General features: G+C 45.1%; 1 protein-coding gene across 3 annotated transcripts in view; it reads right to left on the bottom strand.

Annotated features, from left to right (window-relative positions):
- Window positions 1-18,546, bottom strand: part of KMT2A (lysine methyltransferase 2A) — a 47,223-nt gene that overhangs the window by 25,020 nt on the left and 3,657 nt on the right. For all 3 annotated transcript variants that reach the window (XM_075774629.1, XM_075774630.1, XM_075774631.1), the window contains exons 2-10: window positions 10,808-10,877; window positions 6,878-9,546; window positions 5,995-6,172; window positions 5,378-5,612; window positions 3,978-4,042; window positions 2,786-3,157; window positions 2,070-2,143; window positions 1,284-1,412; window positions 274-387 (exon numbers count right to left, since the gene is read on the bottom strand). In XM_075774629.1, the coding sequence (XP_075630744.1) occupies window positions 274-387; window positions 1,284-1,412; window positions 2,070-2,143; window positions 2,786-3,157; window positions 3,978-4,042; window positions 5,378-5,612; window positions 5,995-6,172; window positions 6,878-9,546; window positions 10,808-10,877 (3,906 nt within the window). The remainder of the gene's footprint in view (window positions 1-273; window positions 388-1,283; window positions 1,413-2,069; window positions 2,144-2,785; window positions 3,158-3,977; window positions 4,043-5,377; window positions 5,613-5,994; window positions 6,173-6,877; window positions 9,547-10,807; window positions 10,878-18,546) is intronic.

Genomic DNA, 18,546 nt, shown 5'->3' with positions numbered 1-18,546 from the left:
GATTCCAAATTAAGAGGAGGCGCGGGTGCTCTCAGATAGGCTATTCTTTATGTCTAATACGGTTCACCTGCAAAGTAAGCACCACAGAAGTTTCCAAACCAATCTTAAAACACCTTGCATTTTGGTATCTTGGGACAAAGTTCGGCAAGGACAGATTTACAGGCATTGTTCTAATTTCCCTTTGATTAGAGGTCATGACATAATTTATCTAGTTATGTGTCTAACAGCGTGGTGCTGCAACTAAGTCATTGATGGCAGAACACAATGCTTTACCTCCACGTGTCCACTGCTGGCACAGAGAAAACAGACCACCCTGGGAGTAATAGGTACCGAGGTGACGATGCCTAACCCACCCATCTCCCAAACATTCTCCACTTCACAGTCCTCCTGAAAGTACAAAAGGATACGTCACCATGCAGAATAAGGCAATACAACATCAGTATACAGTGCTCACACTGACTGCTGCTTTATACATCCTGCGCCTGGGATTAAGTGGTCTCAAACTGAAATAATTTCAATTTCTGCCTCGGTCTACTTTATAGTGTCTATTGGAACAGTTGCATCTCAGTGCTGCGCTTGCCAAAGAGAGCTCAATAATACACTAGCCTTCCTTCTATGGAAAGCAAGCCTAAGGAACAATACAAGAGTTTCCCCCGATTGCACAATTATTACTAAAAGTGAAATTTCAGAAGAATTGTACTTTATTAAAACTCCATATTTGTATAAAACACTTATGAGATCTCGCTATAATCTCCAGTATCAACACTTATAGATGGACTGAAAAATTATTAGGAAAATATTAATTTTTATTATTTCAACACCGTTGTTCAAAAAAGTACATGATTTGTCAGTTTAAAGCCCCAGATGTACCCAAAATGTTGCGAATTACAGGTTACTAACATTTTTCCCCAAATCTTGTTGGCTCAAGTTGTGGTAAAGGTTTTATAGTTCCATCTTAATGGAATAATTCTTCATAAACCTCAAATTCTTGCTCATCCTCACACATTGACAGTTAAGGTTTTAAAGCTTTAAGTGTCTCTTCATCCAGTACTCTAATTATAAGGAAAAAAAAAAAAAAGGCATAACAAGCTTCTAAAAAAAAAAAAAAAAGAAAAAAAAAATCAACAACCGAGTGACTCGTCATGAAGGCTCCTATTTGCAGTTCTCTCTGACCGGTACCAGACACACAAACTGAGAAGTCACTACCAGCACTCTGGAGGGACTCTAGTTCCAGTGTCTAGAGCCAGGTAACATTCACATACTTAAAACATTTTGTCCTCTACCTTGAAATCCACTCGGATTCTGTGGACTCCATCTGTAGGTGGCTTTTGCTTGGAACTGCTTCCGTTAGTCAGAGTGCTGAGCAAATTCAGCGTGCTGCTTTCTGGCTTGCTTATAGGAGGGGGCTTTTCCTAGTCAAGTAAAGGAGCCTGCATTAATCCCAACGCCGAACGTTAAAGCTTAACCAGTAATTATATTAAACGCTGGAGATAATTTACAGACAAAACCCCCAAACCATCACAGAATTACCGGGCGTGTAAAAGTTGCAAGAAAGCAACCATTCTGCAAAACGTTTCTTAAGAGAATTCCACACACAATTACACTTCTAATTCACTTTGCTGTGTTTTCCTTTAACACCGTGGCGTTCTCTCCCATCAGAGCACTGGGTTTTATTTTGCTGCAGTGGGGCAACTCTGGGTGTAATTAGTCCCTATGCACTTCTCTCTCAGATTTAAATAATTCTTTTTTTTGTTGTTTGTTCCTTTTCATAATGGAGTAATTTCTGAGACAAAGGTAGTTCCATTTTTTTTTAATGGAAAAGCTAGCCTCCACCCCGCAACATCCAAGTCTTAGAGAACAAGTTAACGTCTGAACCAAATCTTAGGCGCGTGCCAGGTACTTTGGTATCCACGTACCACCGCAAGGAAAAACCGGATATCTTTAAGTACAAAAAACCCCCCAAAACAAACCAACTGCCAACGTGTTAAGTAATACAGTTCTACTTTCTAGACAGACAGAAGTTCCAGGTTCTTGAAATTTACTGACTGTGTACAAAAAACAGTATTCACCTTTTCTTTTGGTTTCTGTTTCACAGGGAAAGTTGGACGGGGAGCAATTTTTTTCTGTTTGCTTTGTTCTGTGCCTAGGAAGGGGGGAAAAATTATGAGTATTTCAAGTAACTAACAGCCACCTGTAGAGAAGAAAAGGAAAAAAAAAAATCAGCGGGGTAACGTGCGATGTATTTTAGACTAGAATTTTTCCACCCTCTTCTGTGACTGCACCTCACCAACTACGACTTGAGCAGTCTCCTCGAGGCACGACCAGGAGAGCTTGCTCTGCTAAAAACCTGAAGCGTTCTGGGTACAAAGCCACAGAAGTCCTGGAGCTGCCTTGCGGGTCACTGTTCACGCTGTTCTGTACTACACGCGACAGTGGACTACAGCTATGTAGTAAAAAAGATTACGTTCTTCTCGTTTGACATTCAGACTGTGAACTGTCGACAAACTTAGCAGTACTGAAAATATACCTCAAGACTGCCAAGACTACGCAACTAAGAAAAAAAAAAAAAAAAAAAAAATCACAGTAAGGATGCCCATCCTTCTCCCCGTCCCAACATACACTGCGGTTCAATAAAAAGGAAGCAGATTCTAAGAAAAAATTCCACAATAATCGCTGCAATTTCACCAGATCATAAAGCATTTATCAGTTTTAAAATCCAACAGCTTTTAGCGGTATTGTTACTTAATGTGACTCAAACAGATTGAGGATAAACAGTCCCATTTACCTATTTCTGGCTGGGGAGTCTGCTTTTTCTTAGGCTCAGAAGTGGCAAGTTTAGGTGCTTCTTTTTTCAAAGGTCCTGAGCTCGGCGGCTGAGAAGGAGGGAGCTGTGCGGGCTGGGACGCCTGCTTGCCAGTCTTTCTGGTACCAGACACAGGGACCTGTTTGGGCTCCGACGCTGGAGCGGAGCAATTCCCATCCTCATGCTTTTCCTCAACGGGCTTACGGGCAGGTTCACTGGTCTTCTTTACGGCATTGTCTTCTCTCGATACGACAGTCGGAGGAGTCTGTTTCTGTCCAGAGTCCAACTGGTTCTTTCCAGAATGGCTTTCTTTCTTTTCATTTGTCTTTGATTTCTTCTCTTTCTTTTTTGCAGCTAGGAAAAAGAAACATTAATAAAGCAACACAGAGAAAACGGTGTGACCTCAAATTATTTGCTGCTTTTTTAAAATAAGGAAACAGACACACTGATGTCAGAATTTTGTCATTCTGTCATACAAAAGAAAAAACTGGTACTGAAAAAAAATAAAAAAAGCAAAAGCATTTTGTTGGTGAAAGTAATGTACTTGGCTTATGTTGCAATCTGTGTTCTAATACCTCAGGCCTCTATTCTGAGGGAGCAGAAAGCAAAACTCTTCCGTAGTAAAGCAGATTCAGAGCTTAACCGTGCAAAGGAGAAAGCGGACTTTGTACGGCAAAGTTCAGGGAGGGCAAGGCAGCTGCCTGACCACTGCCACACTGACATGCAGACCTCCGCGGGTCCAGTACCAAGAGTGTGGGGATCTAACAGAACAGATATGCTGGCTCACTGAAGCCATATGTCAGAGACAAGGGTGGCTCCGAGTGACTCGTCGGTCCCCGCGTCACGCAGGAGCAGGCAAACCTCTGAGAAACGCTTCACCTGAAGGGCAGAGGGGAGACTGACCAGCCGGCAGCTCCCTACAAAAGGAAGGAAAAACTCCAAGTCCAGCGCTGAAAGAAACAGCCACTGTTACGGAGTACAGATGCTGCCTGTGCTCACACCTCTCCTGTGACTCTCACCTGGCATCAGCAGACCAGGCAGGCTCCCTGTTAGCGTTTGGTTGCAGACTAACCTTTTACAAGCTCAGTGTAGCCACGATGACAGTGCAAAGAACAAAATTTAGGAGATGAAAATTTTCTCTTGTGCTATGCTCAAGCCAAGCCTTTCAGCCTACCTTTAGCTTGCTTCTGGAGATACGCTTTTGAAGGCATCCATTGTAGATTCTGACATTTCCTCATTCTACAAAGAAAGAGCACGTTGTGAAATCAGAAGAAGAACGCAGACATTAAGAGGGCAGTGTGTAAACATTCAAATTGAAAGAAACATTATCAATACACCCACTACCTTTTTCCAAGCAATCTTTTTTTCTTTTTCCCCTCCCTTCTTCAGAGATATGCAAAAGAAACTTGTTATTTTCCTCTGTATTTTCCTTTTGGTTTTCCACACTCTCAACACAATTTTGAGGTTAATAAAAACCGCTTACTTAACAACACTGCTTCACTGGTAAATCTCCTATCGATTCCACTCCTTTGATTCGAGAAGTATTAGAATACTTCCAAGAGCTCTAATAAACCACAGCGAACTCTCACAACTGCAGGTTTTATGTAATCCAAACCAAGGCCATTTCAGACAAAAGCAGGTACTCGTGGAGCGGGATTAGATTAGGCAACCAAGCCTTTTCTCAAGCATTCAACTTAATTTCCTATTTTTCTTATGTTTAGCGTAGGATGTCTTCTACGTGTTGGGCTAGGCTTTGTTTCTGCCTTTATTCTTGTAGCAGGGCCCGTGGTTTTGAAACCCAGCCCGAGGCCTGGGCAAAGCTGCTAAGAGTGAGACTACTTACAGATTGTAGTCTGCAGAGTGTTCTCACACAGACAAGAGCTACACAGCAATTCTCACAGCTACGCTTTATAAATAGCTTTCATACCACAACAATCTTGATTGGTGCCACTTCAGTTGCTGCCTTTTCAGACAGATTATCTAGTCTGGTAAAATCAATTTAATGCAGCAATTTTAAAAAAAGCTAAAGGTTCAGGCTAAGTGATATGTATATATAAAAAAAACCTAAAACAAAAAAAAAACCAAAAAAAAAGGAAAAATCAAGGAAGAGTGGTATTTCTTAACAACATCCAGAGACCTCTTTGTTATAGGAAGTGTATATACACCAGATAAACATCATCTTGAAAACACAAGCTCTCAATGAATGCAATTTGGGAGAGTAAGAGATAAATATTTATGTATACATTGCCTTCCTTGCAAAAACCCCTACTGCCTAAGGAAAGCCAGTGGTCTCACACCAAACACTTGTCAATGCTGTGCCAGTTTCATCAAACCGGGGAGAATAAATCAGAAGTGAACTTCAGAAAGAGAGCTCGTAACAACCACGCCTTCAATCAACATCTTGACTCTTAGACTGTTTACAATCCCTTGCCGTGATTCAGCCTCAGCCCAGGGCAGATTCACTCAAAGCCTGTGCTACACGGTAAATCTACTATTCCCTGTCCCGGAGCATGGGTGTGCTTACCCCATTCGGTGTAGGGATTAGCTGAACAATTTCTCATACAGCACACTTACTTGCAGCACTGCTTCTTTATATTGCGCCCACCAAACTTGGGTTTGTCTAGACAGTTGGTACAGACACCACAGTCCTCTGGAACCTGACAGCCCGAACACTGCCCACAGCGCCTTGAGCGTCGGCCCTTCTTCACTGGAGGTTCTTGCTGTGCCTTGTTTCTGGTAACCGGCTTAATTGGCTTGATAGGTGGAGCAAGGGGTTCAGCTTCTTCTGAGCCAGCTATCGATGACTTATCTATCAAAAAAAATTTCTAACGTGAATTCACTGTTGTCAAAGATTGTTTCAGAAGTATCTAATTTGCTAGTGGAATTTACTCCATCAAGTGCAAGTTCACCTGCAGAGCCACACGAGGGGTGCGTGTGAGCGTGTGTGCGTACACACGTGTGTACGTACGTATATGTATGCACAGCCCTCAGCAGACCCAAAGTTTAGCGCAGGACACACGTTTGTAACAATTAACAGGATTAACCCTGTTTGAGTGGCATTGTAACGGAGAGCCTGGGGCTGTCTGACATACTTTCCCTTCTTAATCACTTGACGCCCTCATTTTAAGCAGTCAACAAAAGCTGACTTTGTATGAATCCACGGATGAAACCCCAAAATAACCCTAACTCACCGTCATTCCCCATGGAAGACAGTATCTTCTCCCGCTCTTCCCACGGTAAGGCACTCAGAGTGGGCATGTCATCGGGAAACACTGCTCGCTTGCGGCCCAGCGCAACAGCTGCTCTCCTGCAAACATGTTTTATTCGTGGTCCTCGGACTGACGTTTCTGATGAATCGCTCTCTTGTCCCTAGATTTCAGAACATGAGAACAGACAGTATTCCTAAGAACGGTACCAAAACGAGGCTGGAAAACAAGTAATAGAAACTTCTAAATAGCCTAAAAGGAGTTAAATTGTATCTTGTAGCTTGCACTTGGTAAGAATCAGGATAAAAATAAAGATGCTCAGCCTTCTAAGGCTCTGTTATCCAAGAGAGGACAAACTCAAAAGAAGTAGTGGTTGTTTTACTCGTTCGGAATTATAAGGTAAGTTTCCACTTGCTACTGGGAAGCGAACTAGCTGGTGAAGCCACATTATCAAGGCATCGGTATCATAAAAATCAGAGTCGACTGAAATTAGACTAATAGTCAGTTGCTGGAACCTTGTTTTTAAGAGCAAGTAATACTACTCTAGATGATCACTTTGCTTAGATTTATTCAGAGAAACCTAGTAAGCAGCTACACCATACTGATCTCTAAAAATGCACGCAGCTCCCTCCTGAGCTGACTATACAGCAGCTCCCTCTCCTCCTCAGCTTCTGCCCAGGGCTTCTCATTTTCGGATCGTTTGCCATCTGTTGCACTAACAGCTGCTTCACTCGGCACGTTAATTCTTCACGCTTAGGATACGAAAGCTACTTGTGACTTTCAGTGCAAGTTCAAAATAAGATGCACTCTAGCAAAGGAGAAAAAAAAAAAAAAGAAAATCAATGAAAAAAGTCAGGAAAAGGAATACCTGTGCTTTCGGCTGGTCGGCTTGCTTGAGGGACTTGCTCTTCTCGATTTTGTACAGCTGGGCTTTTGCCTTTTTCAGAAGGCTGGCCACCCTCTTGTCAGTCATTGGCAGTTTGTCAGCCTGAGCCAACATAGAGCTGATGGAGGAAGCGGAATGTTTAACAGTGCTTGATGAAGGAGCAGAAAGACGCAGAGCTTTTTCCTTCTCCAGAGACGGCACAGCGGGGCTGAGGTCCATGTCCGATTTGTCTAACCCCCCTCTACCTTTCTTGGATGTTTTGGTTTTGATGGCTGCCGCATCTACCAGAGCGGCTGCGGCAACGTCTGCCGCGGGATCTACTGCTGTAGACTTCTTCCGCCCGGCAGTTTTTTTGGCAGACGATGACGCTGCAACGTCTTCGCTGACAACTTTTTCTTTGGGCATTTTACCTACAGGAAACAAAGCAGAGCTACTCTGAATTTCCGACCCTTTTCTCCTTTTCTCTTTCCTTGACTCCCGCTTGTTCTCCTTTTCTCTCTCTCGGTCTTTCTCTCTGCTCTTGTCCTTCTCCAGGCTTTTCTCAGCGTCTTTATCTTTGGAAAGTTCCTCTGCTGCCCTGTCCTTGTTTCTGCCTCTCTCTGTCTGGGGACTCGACGTGAACCAGGGGAAGAGAGGAGAAGGGCTACTAGACGAGAAAGGCTCTGCCGGAGCGCTGGTCTGCTTCCTCGGTCTCTGGCTTCTTTCTGCTGATTCCCCAGACTGTGTGAGGGAATGGGAAGGAAAAGTAAAAGTTGAGTTTAAGGCACTAGTGGCAAGAGAACTGACAGAAATGCTCGTTAACGAGGAAGAGACAGAAGACTGCGGGGTGAGAGTTGTCAGGTCAGAGGTACTAAGTCTCCCGCTTCTCGTCCTCATGGAGTGCGAAGGAGATCTGGGCTCCGATCGGATGGGGCTAAACACTTTCCTCTTCCGCCTCCGAGAAGAGGCACCTGTCGCAGAGGTCCCTGTAGTGGTTCGACCGACCGATGAGGGCAGAGTTACGGATTCAAAGATCCTGGAGTGGGCCTCGCTTGGAGTGAATCTGGGCGCTCTCAGCAGAGGACTTCTCTTGTGCATGTCAAACCTCGTTCCAGAGTGAAGAGAAAACAGACGTGCTGGAGCTGTCGCACCCGGCGTGGAGAAGCCGGATGCAAAGCCAACGTCCTCCGGTGTCAGCGGCGGGGGTCGGAAGTTATCGAATATCGGTTTGCGAATAAGACCCTCTTTGGCATATTTTGCTGATGAGAAGTACTGTGGTTCTGACCTGGAATGCTTCAGGGAGGTCCACCTAAACGTCGGCTCTCGCAGAATCGACTTCCGTTTCTCTTGCATCGGTGCAGCAGAAGCGGGAAGAAAGGGCGAGGCTAACGGTATGGTAGGCGGCATAAGCCAAGGGGTATGGTCCGAGATGCTGGAAGCAGGCTGCAGCGGCGGTGGGGGAGTGAGCAAAGGGGGAGGAGGAGAGGAGGAGGACTGCTGCTGTGGCACGCTTGGTAAGGCCGACAGCTTTTTGGCAGTCCTTTGGCCAAAACTTCTTTCCGTTATCGAGAATCTTCTGTTTCTCCTGTCGCTGGTGTCATTTTCAGGGGACTGAGAAACAGGCAGCGGCGCGTGAACTTCCGGAGTATTGCTTCGCTCCTCAGAAAGCGTCTGCATCTCCTCGGAAGCCTGGGAGTCCGTAGAGGTATCCACGCTGGGGCTACTGGACCGCGAGGAGTCTGAAGACATCTGAGACGAATGCTGAGAAGCGGCGCTGGACTTTTCACTGGAGCCACAAGACGTAGCGCTGAACCTGCTGTTCGGTGTGGATTCTAGTCGGGATATTTTAATAGGAGGATCGTAGTCTTCATCCTCTATGAACCGTTTGGGCGTTTTAATAATCCGTGAAGAGATAGCACTCACAACCGGCATGATGAACTGTCGGATGTTTTTGAGCTGGGTTCTCCCCTTCCTGCCCTGCAGTTTGGCTGCTTCTTTCTCAATCTTTTTTTGTGCCCCCTTTTTAGCCCTCTGCAAGAGTTGCTTCGCAATTGCGGCATCCGTCCTTTTGGTGGAAGGTATAATCCTAACGGGCTTAATCCTGCGCGGACTCTGTCTGACAGCGGTCTTTTCTTCTTTTGTAAGAGGTGGCGTGCCATCCTTTTCTTTCCGAATCCTTTGGGGTTTCTCCAGCTGCGAGTTTACGACTAAGGTTGAGGAAGTCTTTAAACGTTCAGAGGACGGCGGCCTACCTCTCCTGCGCACAATCTGAACGCTCTTCCTCCCAATCTGAAGTTTTGCCCCAGGCTTAAATTTAGATTTCAGTGGGGAGAGCTTACTAGTTCTTAATTTCTTGATTTTAGTTGCTTGCTGAAATGTAGTAGATGGCGACCTCTTGATTTTTTTCAGACTCTCTTTTTCTTCTTTACCACCCTTCTGAACATCCGACGTGTCCTTTACTTGTGACAATTTGAACTTTACGCTTGTAAGCGTTGGAGGTCTTCCTCGTCTTTTTTCCCCGCCCTTCAACTCCTTCTTCTTTACTTTCTCCATGGATGTGGTTTCAGACTTGCTTGAAGGGGAACACACCGATGAAGAGTCTGACGGTACAGCTGAACTTCGGTCAGAACTGCTCCGGGGCCTCCCGCGAGGTTTCCGTGGACTGGATTTAGCTGAGAGGGAAACAGAGAATGCAGAGTGCATGTTAAACTTCTCCGAGTGGCGGATGAGCGTTACCCAGCTCACGCAAGTATTTACTCAGTAACAGTCACGCTGCCTGTACAAGTTGCCAAGACGTTTCAGTTAATCGACAACTAAAAATACAGTTTTATCAATACGTGTAAAGAGAATCTTCCCAACCAACCTCTTCTCCCATACACAATAAGCAACAGCTAATTTTGTTAAAACGCAAGCTTGCCTTTCCACAACAACTACATACGTGATGGCACGAAACCGCTATCGACCTAATGCTGAGAGGGAACAGTAATTCTTAAGGGCACGTGCCACCTTTCAAACATATTAAAAGATTTATTTTTTTTTAAAAGCAGACCACAGCTAACCGAAAGGGAAAAAAAAATAAAAATCCTTCTTCTCTAGTACCATCCTCCTGCACTGCTAAGGGATAGCTCAGTAAGGCTAGAACAACATAGAGGGAGAGGTTGATACACAGTAGTTTACTGAAACCCCTGTTTCGAGCTTGGAAACACAGCTAACACTTGGCATTGTGCTTGGCATCATCAAGCAGATGCACAAGACTCGATTACTCACCTCTGCCAATGCATTTCCATGCATACCCACCAAACCCAGCTATTCCAGTTCTGGGTCTTCTGACAACGTACTCCGTTCTTCATTTGAAACACTCTGTTAGCAAGGCTCTCCACAGCAGAATTTGCTGGCGAGGCCAAGCTGAGCAGATCATTGCGGTGAATGAGCAGAGTGCTGTGGTGAGAGCATTTATTGACGAGAATCTAAATCAAAGCTGAACTCATTCACTGGCAGTCCCATCATGACTTGAAAATACATCTTGAAAGTTGAAAATGCAATAACTGAGCTACAGCTTATCCTCAAGTGTTCTATATTTGTTTTGTTTCCAAAAAAGTGAAGCTTCCAGTTACAGGCAATAATGAGTCTACTGAAAGATACTGAAATATTCAAACCAGTTTAGATCCTTACTATTAAAATAATTGCCTCTCCAAAACACGAACATGAGGTTTCAAATACCGGTTTCATCAGTATAGCACTTCTACTGAAAGCTTCCCTGTTTCGTAACAGATCCAAAAGATTCCATAAATAGTCCAAAACTGAGTGGGAATCCAAAGACTGGGGTGGCTTTTACAGTGGATGAGATTTGTTGGGACAGACAGGAGAGGCACAGCAAAACCATCAACAAAGGAGAATACAAAGTCAACGTCCAATCCTGCAACTCGAACATACCTGTGGGGGACCTGGTGGGACTTCGTACTTTGACTTCTTCATCTGAACCAAAACCTAAAAACTGTTCATCCTGCAATGAGAAAGTGGATGGAAATTTGAAGAAGTGAATATGAACATGAAAACGAGCTTCACTATGATCAAAGCATGAAAGGATTCTAGAGGATTTTCCCTCCCCAAGTAACATAGTGGCATTTGTTTTTCTAGCAAACTATCACTAAAAAGGAAATACAGCTTTTATATACACATATAAAGCAGGTATAGTTTACAGCTATGGAATGATCAAAAAGAGTTATGGGGAAACAAAGGAAAAGTATATACAGAAACAAACCCATAATGCCTAAAAATCTACTGCTCGTATCAAACCACAAAGGTCTACTCTCATAAGCTACTACACCAACCACCCTGAAGACATACTCCAGCAAAAGAAGTGTTTCCATGTTTATTGTTCTAGTACAAATGTAGACTAACTTCCTCCAAACTCATTTAAAAGCCTCTCTGGATGAGCAGCATTGTCTGAGGTCTATAATTCTGCATGAGCATCCTGGAGCTCAAGCAAGACCGCAGGGCTTGCTCCAGTCCCTTTCCGACAGCTTGCCACCCGCTCCCCATGAGACCCCACAGTGATGCTTATGGCATCTGGAAGGAAAACGCGTGATTTTGGGGCCTCTTTCGACCCTACAGAGATCAGAACGCCTTCAGATGAATCCCAACCCATCAGCTCCATCACGCAACAACCTCCACGCCTGGCTAAGGAACAAGTTAAAGTGGACTAAAGCTAACGATGGGAAGCCAGAGCCATCCTGAAGACGCAGGCATCATTCTTACACCCCAAGAGCTGCAGCCTGTCATAGACCTGACTGTAAACCAGTATGGTGGCAGAACAAGCTTTTTCTCAGAGGCACCAAAGATTGTTTCCTCTCCTATGGTTCCCAGCAAAGTCACACCAAAAAAAAGAGCATTTCTTGCAAAGGGACCACCACCTTTACTGATCGTTATATTTCATAAAATAATGAGATGATTAGTAGCCATGAAGGTAACCTTATGGAACGCCAAGGTCAATTTTCTTAAAAATGGACTCTTCGTTACAGTAAAGGTGGGTTTTGCCGGTGGGTTCGGTTTGGTTTTTTGTTTTGGTTTTTTTTTTTTAATTCACTTTAGACTTTGTCTTTAGGACAGATGAAAAGCTGATTTCCATTGTAAAGCTTTTCCCTCTGACACAGGCACGACGTTAAAGACACTCTGTTCACATTAAGATGGCTTTTTGCAGGGAGTATGCAAAAACGTCAATCCTATTCCTCTGCCACCAAAATTTGTGACACATTTTTGGTTTTATGTTGTTCCAGCTTTCCCAGTATCCTTTCACCTCAAGTATTTAGTTTCCTCTGAACTTTAGAAACAGAGATGTCACTTGTTGCTTTCTTCTTTAAACTGCTGTGCAACCTGGCTGCATGCTAGAAAGTAACCGTGCAGTTTCTATAACAATGCGAGTCTGCAAAGAGCTTTGAGAAGAGGGAGTACTACAAAAACAGTATCCTGAAAGTAAAAAGGTGCAACACTGTGAATAGGAGAAGGTAAGCCCTGCAAATAAGTAACACCATTTCCTGATGCAGCTTAGGCCTGATAAAAGACTTTTGTCAAAACCCTCTTTCCCGCCTTGTGCTTCCTACATGAAATTTCTAATTCATCTACTTACAGGACTGACCACAAAGGAAGTCTCAGCTACTGAAACCACAGTTAAGTTTTAAAGAAATTAAACCATGCGCGCCGAGACCTGTACCTGTGTCTACAGGAAAGTCGCGATGTGATAAAAAGCAGCAAGGCTTAAAGCAAACTGTTTCCCAACATTTTTCTGCTTGGTTTCTGTTTAATGAGCCTCAGTACTAAACAACTCAGAGTAAATATTCTGAACAGAGGACCATTCAGGTTTTCAACACAGATAATGCTCTAGCAAGTCAAATACTACACATGCACGCTTAGGATGCAGTTCATAATTGCTGTAAGCAAATATTGCCTGCACGTTGCCAGAGAGGGGGATAGCTCTGCCCTTCCTCACATCCCTGCTGTCTATCTGCTCTTTGCAGTCGCAGCAGTGATGCTGAGAAAAAAAACAGAAAAAGCACTGATAAAGCAACGTAAAAGAAACAAAATTACGCCAAAACGCGTTGTTTCTACCCGAGGAACCTTGCATGGTGCAGAACCCCCTCCCGAGACCTGCTCCCGAAAGGGAAAAGCTACCACGTCTCAACTTTAATCCTACAGCAACAAAAATGGGAGAGAGGAAGGCTGCAGAAGCGCCCGGCTGCCCGCTCACAGCACTGCGGATCAATGGCCCCGTCACGCCTGCCTGCCACTCCCCGAGCACGTGGGCTCCCTGCAAGATGTAAACACTGCTGCGCGGGCACTGCCGTCGCAGGGACGGACGCGCGCCCGGCGGAAAGGCTTGTTAACAGGCAAATTCGGGCTGAAACAGTCTGAACACCCAGAATGCAAGCAGGAAAATAACAAGCTACCTACAAGCAGCCAGGTCTAGAAAGGCAAAGGGAACAGCTGCTCACCCCACGCGATATCTTCTTCGTTAGCCTACCGAAAATTGAGATCTGCGGCATGTTCGAACGCATGATCATGAGCACACAGAATATGCTGAGCATGGAGAAAGGCCAAATAACGCTGACTTTTGCGTGTATGAGCACTTCTCCCCCAAGGAAACAAGTACCACAAGCAGAAGACTCTTATGGCACGTATACAGCCCCTCAGAGGAGAATCCTATAGACTGCTTGGGGAAAGAGACAGCCGTGATTTCCTTCCACAAAACAATTCATTTCCAAGTCTCCCAGCAATAACTGACGAGCTCCCCAGCGCTTCATTCGTTTGCTGCGCGGGAAGGGCTCTGAGCAAGGAGCTGCAGCCCGAGAAGCGCGCCCCAACAGACACAGAGCCCTCGCTACGGCAGTGCTGTGCCGACCTACGCAGCTCTAAGGACTAGTCACGTTTCCAACAGACCATTTAAAACGCTCATCAAACAAATTATTTTCAGGGAGAGTAACAGATGCAAAAGACTTATTCACGTGATTGAATTAGAGACCATCCCTGCCCTGAGAGGAAGTCAGTTCAGTGCAATCTAAAATAACACCTTACGCTAAAATTGGTTCCTGGCACTTGACTTACATGTGAATGAAACGCTTGCTGTTGGCCAACTACTGCCAGCCTCAGGTAAGAAAGGAAGAGATGCATCTAATATCAAATACAGTCTCACGCAATTGCAAACAAAACACAACTAACAGTCTTGACTTGCATCTGCCTCCAAGTTCACGGGGCTGCGATGAATGTTCTCTTCATCTTGTTATTCCGCGTCCTACAATCATTATTTTATCTGTGGCGACTGAATCAGTACTTTCTCTGTTTTTGACAATTGCCTGTCACAATCCACAAGTGGAACCTGCATTATTTTTAAACCAAGTGCCATTACCTTGCTTTTCCGATGGGATACGGTAATTCTGGCTTCAGCCCAGTATCCTGGGAACAATCATTTTTCCTCACTTCCTACCAAGCAGTCGCCAGAAGTGTCTATGGTAAAAAGGTTCTCTCCACAAAAATCATTGCTTTGGCTTCATTTACGACTACAAGTAGCGTTACCAGTATGTCACTCACATTTGTTTGGTGACGTTCACGACTATTACTGACCTCACGATGGCCATTCTCACTATCTGAGAAGGTAGCCTTGTAACTTATTGGAGAAAATCAAGGCGGCCATTGAACACCAATACACGTTTGCCAGACTAAACCATCCAGTCGGCCATCATACGTCAAAACGCAGGTTTGAGGCAAATTAAACAGGAACAGCCTTCCTCTGGTTTTTCAGAAGTGACTATAAAGCACAACAGATGGAGAGTGATTAAAAACCATAACGGTTTTGAACGTGACCTCATTTACCTGAGAAAGAACAATGCAATGCAGAAAAGGTCACTCGGGATTATAAATAAAAGGATGAGGGAAGGCTTGCCTCAAGACTTGAAGCCTAACCAAGCAGGCAAGGGGCGATCTCTCCATGGGCAGCAGAGCTTCCACGTACATCTCCCACTCAAACATTACACTACCCTCAACTGGTTTAAACCTCAAAGTTGTGAGCAGATGAAGAAAGGCTTTTCTTGAAGTAACTTACCAGCTACTACAGGAACAGAAAAATTGCAAGCAAATGTCTGTTACAACCTTCTTGAGCAAAAATACTTTCCAAAGAATTTCCAGCTAAAGATCTCAGAGGAAAACTCACCTTCAAAATGAGAAACTATCCCGAAGGTATTGACTGATGTTCTGATCTCTGCCTGAGGAATAATAGTATGACCCGTACCACTACGGATCCATAAAGTTGCACGGGACTGTCATCGAAGCTGTCAGAAGCACTAAACCAGCAATGCAGCTGTTTCAATCGGTTCTGGAAAAGGTTTATTTAATTTTACAATAGAGCTATCTGAACAATGCTTTACTTCCCTCCCTGTTCACCATCTTGGTTTTGGCCCCAATTATACTGCACCTCATCTTCTTGGAAAGAGATAAGCTATTTTTAGAGGATCATTCAGAAGCCTGCTTAGTAACTACAGCACAATATCTAACAGGCTCCTCTGCTTTCGGCAGAGTAAACATCCTTGGAAGTCGGCAATAAGTAACCCCAAGATAAATGTCGGGTGCACTCTGCGCTCGTGTCGGGAGCGGAGTCATCCGGGAGTTCAAGGAGATGCTTCCCAAGTGATTACTTACGATGCAATGCCGCTAATAAGCGGCGGAGCACTTGGGGTTACTGTTATGTACTGACTCAGCTGACGGTCCACTCACCCTTTCATTCTTTAATTAGACGAAAGCCCTGAATGAGAGCGATGCACAGGCTATGCTGGGGCTTCACCTCGAAACAGCATGGAACTACATAGCATGTCCCGAGAGCACAGGACAGCTCCTGACCTCCACAGGACAACCCCCAAACTGGAACAACGGGAAGATACAGTCTTGCAGCTGTACCCTCGGCAATCAACCACAACAATACAACCGTGATTAGGGCTGCAGCTTCCAGAGTCCCTCAGATTACACCCAATTTCAGAATTAGAAAGAGCAAGCCACTTTTTATGGGGCTCAGGCATGGAGAGTGCCCGTTCTGACGGCATTACCGAGCACACAGATCGGTCTGGCCAGCTTGCTAGAAGGAAAATGAGAATATTCAGCGTTAGGAGGTAACAATACAGCCAGTCTCTTGCTATTTGGCCAAACCGCGAGCGGCAGAACAGTCTAACTTACAGCAGCAGCCCACTAACAAAACACTATTGGTCCCTGCTTTCCACAGAGTCCTGGTTCCATCCTGGATGAGAAATTCTGATTTACAATTTCCACTCTGAGCTAAGAGGGGGATAGCTTTTAGAGGACCTGAAACAGTCTCATTCTGGTCGCAACAAGCTTTCAGTACCACCTCCAAGGAGAAGGGTCAGCCAAACTATTACCTAGAAAGATTTAGCTTGCGCCTGGTGAGAGAAAAGCGAGACCAAAGCCTCGTGGACCACATCTAAGAGACCACTGGCAACACACTGCTTCTGGCAAGCGAAATCTCTCTCTCTCTCTCAGTTCCATAATGGATCTTTAGAAAGCAATGCTTCAGCTGGACTTGGACAACCGAGAAAAGGAAAGAATTCTAGAGCTTGTTGTTAAATAAAAGCAGACGTAACCAGCAAAGCTGCCCAACGCACCAAAGCAGCGGGTTGCAAAACTTCAGACACTTCAGCACACACACACGGCTAGGCTCTAAAGTTGCTGTATTAATGCTTTAAAAAAAGTCTTTAGCAGTGGCAAACTCATCTTTCGTTCCCAAAGAAACATGCACCACCTGACAAAGCACGGAAGTGTTACTAAAGTCCAGTTATGACTTGTAGCTTGACTCAGGGGAGGGAACAGCTCACCCCTCTATGGGACTTCCGTGGTAGCCCTTTACCTTAAGGGCCGAGAATTCACTTGCTGTCAGTGCACAAGACTGAACTGAGAGGGGACTGACCATAATGAACTGCAATACTCTCAGTGAAAAACAAGATTATCAAAACCCCAGAGGCTTGTGTTGCCTGGTCACCTAGCTAAAAGTATTTAATTGCCAGAGAAACTCACATTTGAGTATTTCACAAGAGCTCACATTCTCTGCCAAAGTCATCCTCAGCGGCCACCAAAGCTGGAAAAAAATGCGAGAGGGCGCATCTCACCGGTGACTCCTTTTGTCTGCCCTTTACCAATACTTCACGGCAAAACAGCCTGAACTACTTAAGAGATCGGAGGGGATGAGGATGCCTTCCAACAAATGCCAGATACAGTGTCCTCAGGTAGCCTACAGGACAGGTGAAGAGCAGGAGACAAACCTTTGCTGGTTTGGGACCGGAACAAAGTCCCTCTACCGGAAGGCTCCCTCTCTGAAGGCAGGTTACCTGTGTTTCTGTTCACTGAAACCAAATACGACTGAAACCTGAACAAAATGACTCCCTGCCACAGTTTTACTTCACGTAAGACGGTCAGTCCCTTTTGCCGTTTGATTGTCGCTGGTTAAAAGCGGGTATGGGCAGCAAGCTTTGGCATCACAGCTGGAAAACCTGCAGCAAGCGCGTTCCCTCACACACAGTCACAAGAGAGAAGTGTCATTACCCGCTTGCTGGTGGAAGCCATCGGCACCGTTCCACGTGCACTGGACAGGTCAGGAGGATGCAGCCTCAGCAGGGATGTGCTCAGAAGCCAGTTTAAAGAGGGCAAGAAGTGAACCACTGACTCAGAAACACTGCTGCGAGAGTCTGTCCTGCGAATTTTCCAGCTGAAGGAAGTGCAACATCAAAAAGGCCCCAGAGCAAACTGGTCATTGTGAATTGCTGCTGCTTCTGAAACCGCCTTACCTACCTACCCCTCATTACCACCAGTGAGAGGAGCAACACCACCTTCCATCGAGAACAGCTTCTCACAGGGAACCCCAAATTCCTTTCCACCAAAAAGCTTCACAAAACCGCTCCTCTGAGGGTTTCGAGTATCACGTGAGGCCGACCAAATCGTGGAGACTGAGAACTCACCAGGATGGTTAAAACATGTACTTGTATTTTCGCACTTCTGAGAAAGGAGGGCTCGAGTCTTCAGAAAGGAGAAAAAGCATGAAGAAGCCCTCCATCTCTCGGGCCACAATCTGTATCATCGTCACCACACGTCTCTTGTTTTACATCAATACCTACAAGCAGCTATCTCCCCGTGTGTGCGCAGTAATCACGTCACCAGTAACAGGCAGGGCTCTACACCTCTACCTCACAGATTAAACACCCAGGCAGTTTTACAGCGACCGTTCAACATAACACTAGGAGAGGAAATTTTGAGGCAGACAGAATTTTAATGCCCGTGAAGGAAAGAAATTATCTGCGCTTCCAGCTCAGGCGTGACCGTGGCGGCAGTATGGAAGCCACTCCTCCCTCCCAGCACATGGATCTAGCACCACTTCAAAACAAGCCAGCCACTGGTGAACATCTACGACTGTAAGATTTACCTCGTAAAAAATTATGATCCATGTATAATTACAGCAGCGCTACTAGAGACACCCATCATCAGCACTACGTTCCATTTCAAACCTCAAGTTTCTACAACTTTCAAGCTGATGCAGATTTACAGCATAAACCGTCAACATGCATCCAACACGCTCTGAACTTTTATGTTCCAAAGCTTCAGGGACGGGGAGAAAGCTCTGAACTGACAGG

This window comes from Balearica regulorum, chromosome 23 (genome assembly GCF_011004875.1).
Source record: "Balearica regulorum gibbericeps isolate bBalReg1 chromosome 23, bBalReg1.pri, whole genome shotgun sequence".
Taxonomy (NCBI): Eukaryota; Metazoa; Chordata; class Aves; order Gruiformes; family Gruidae; genus Balearica; species Balearica regulorum.
The sequence above is the reverse complement of the archived record's forward strand: the minus strand, read 5'-3'. Positions and strand labels throughout refer to the sequence as shown.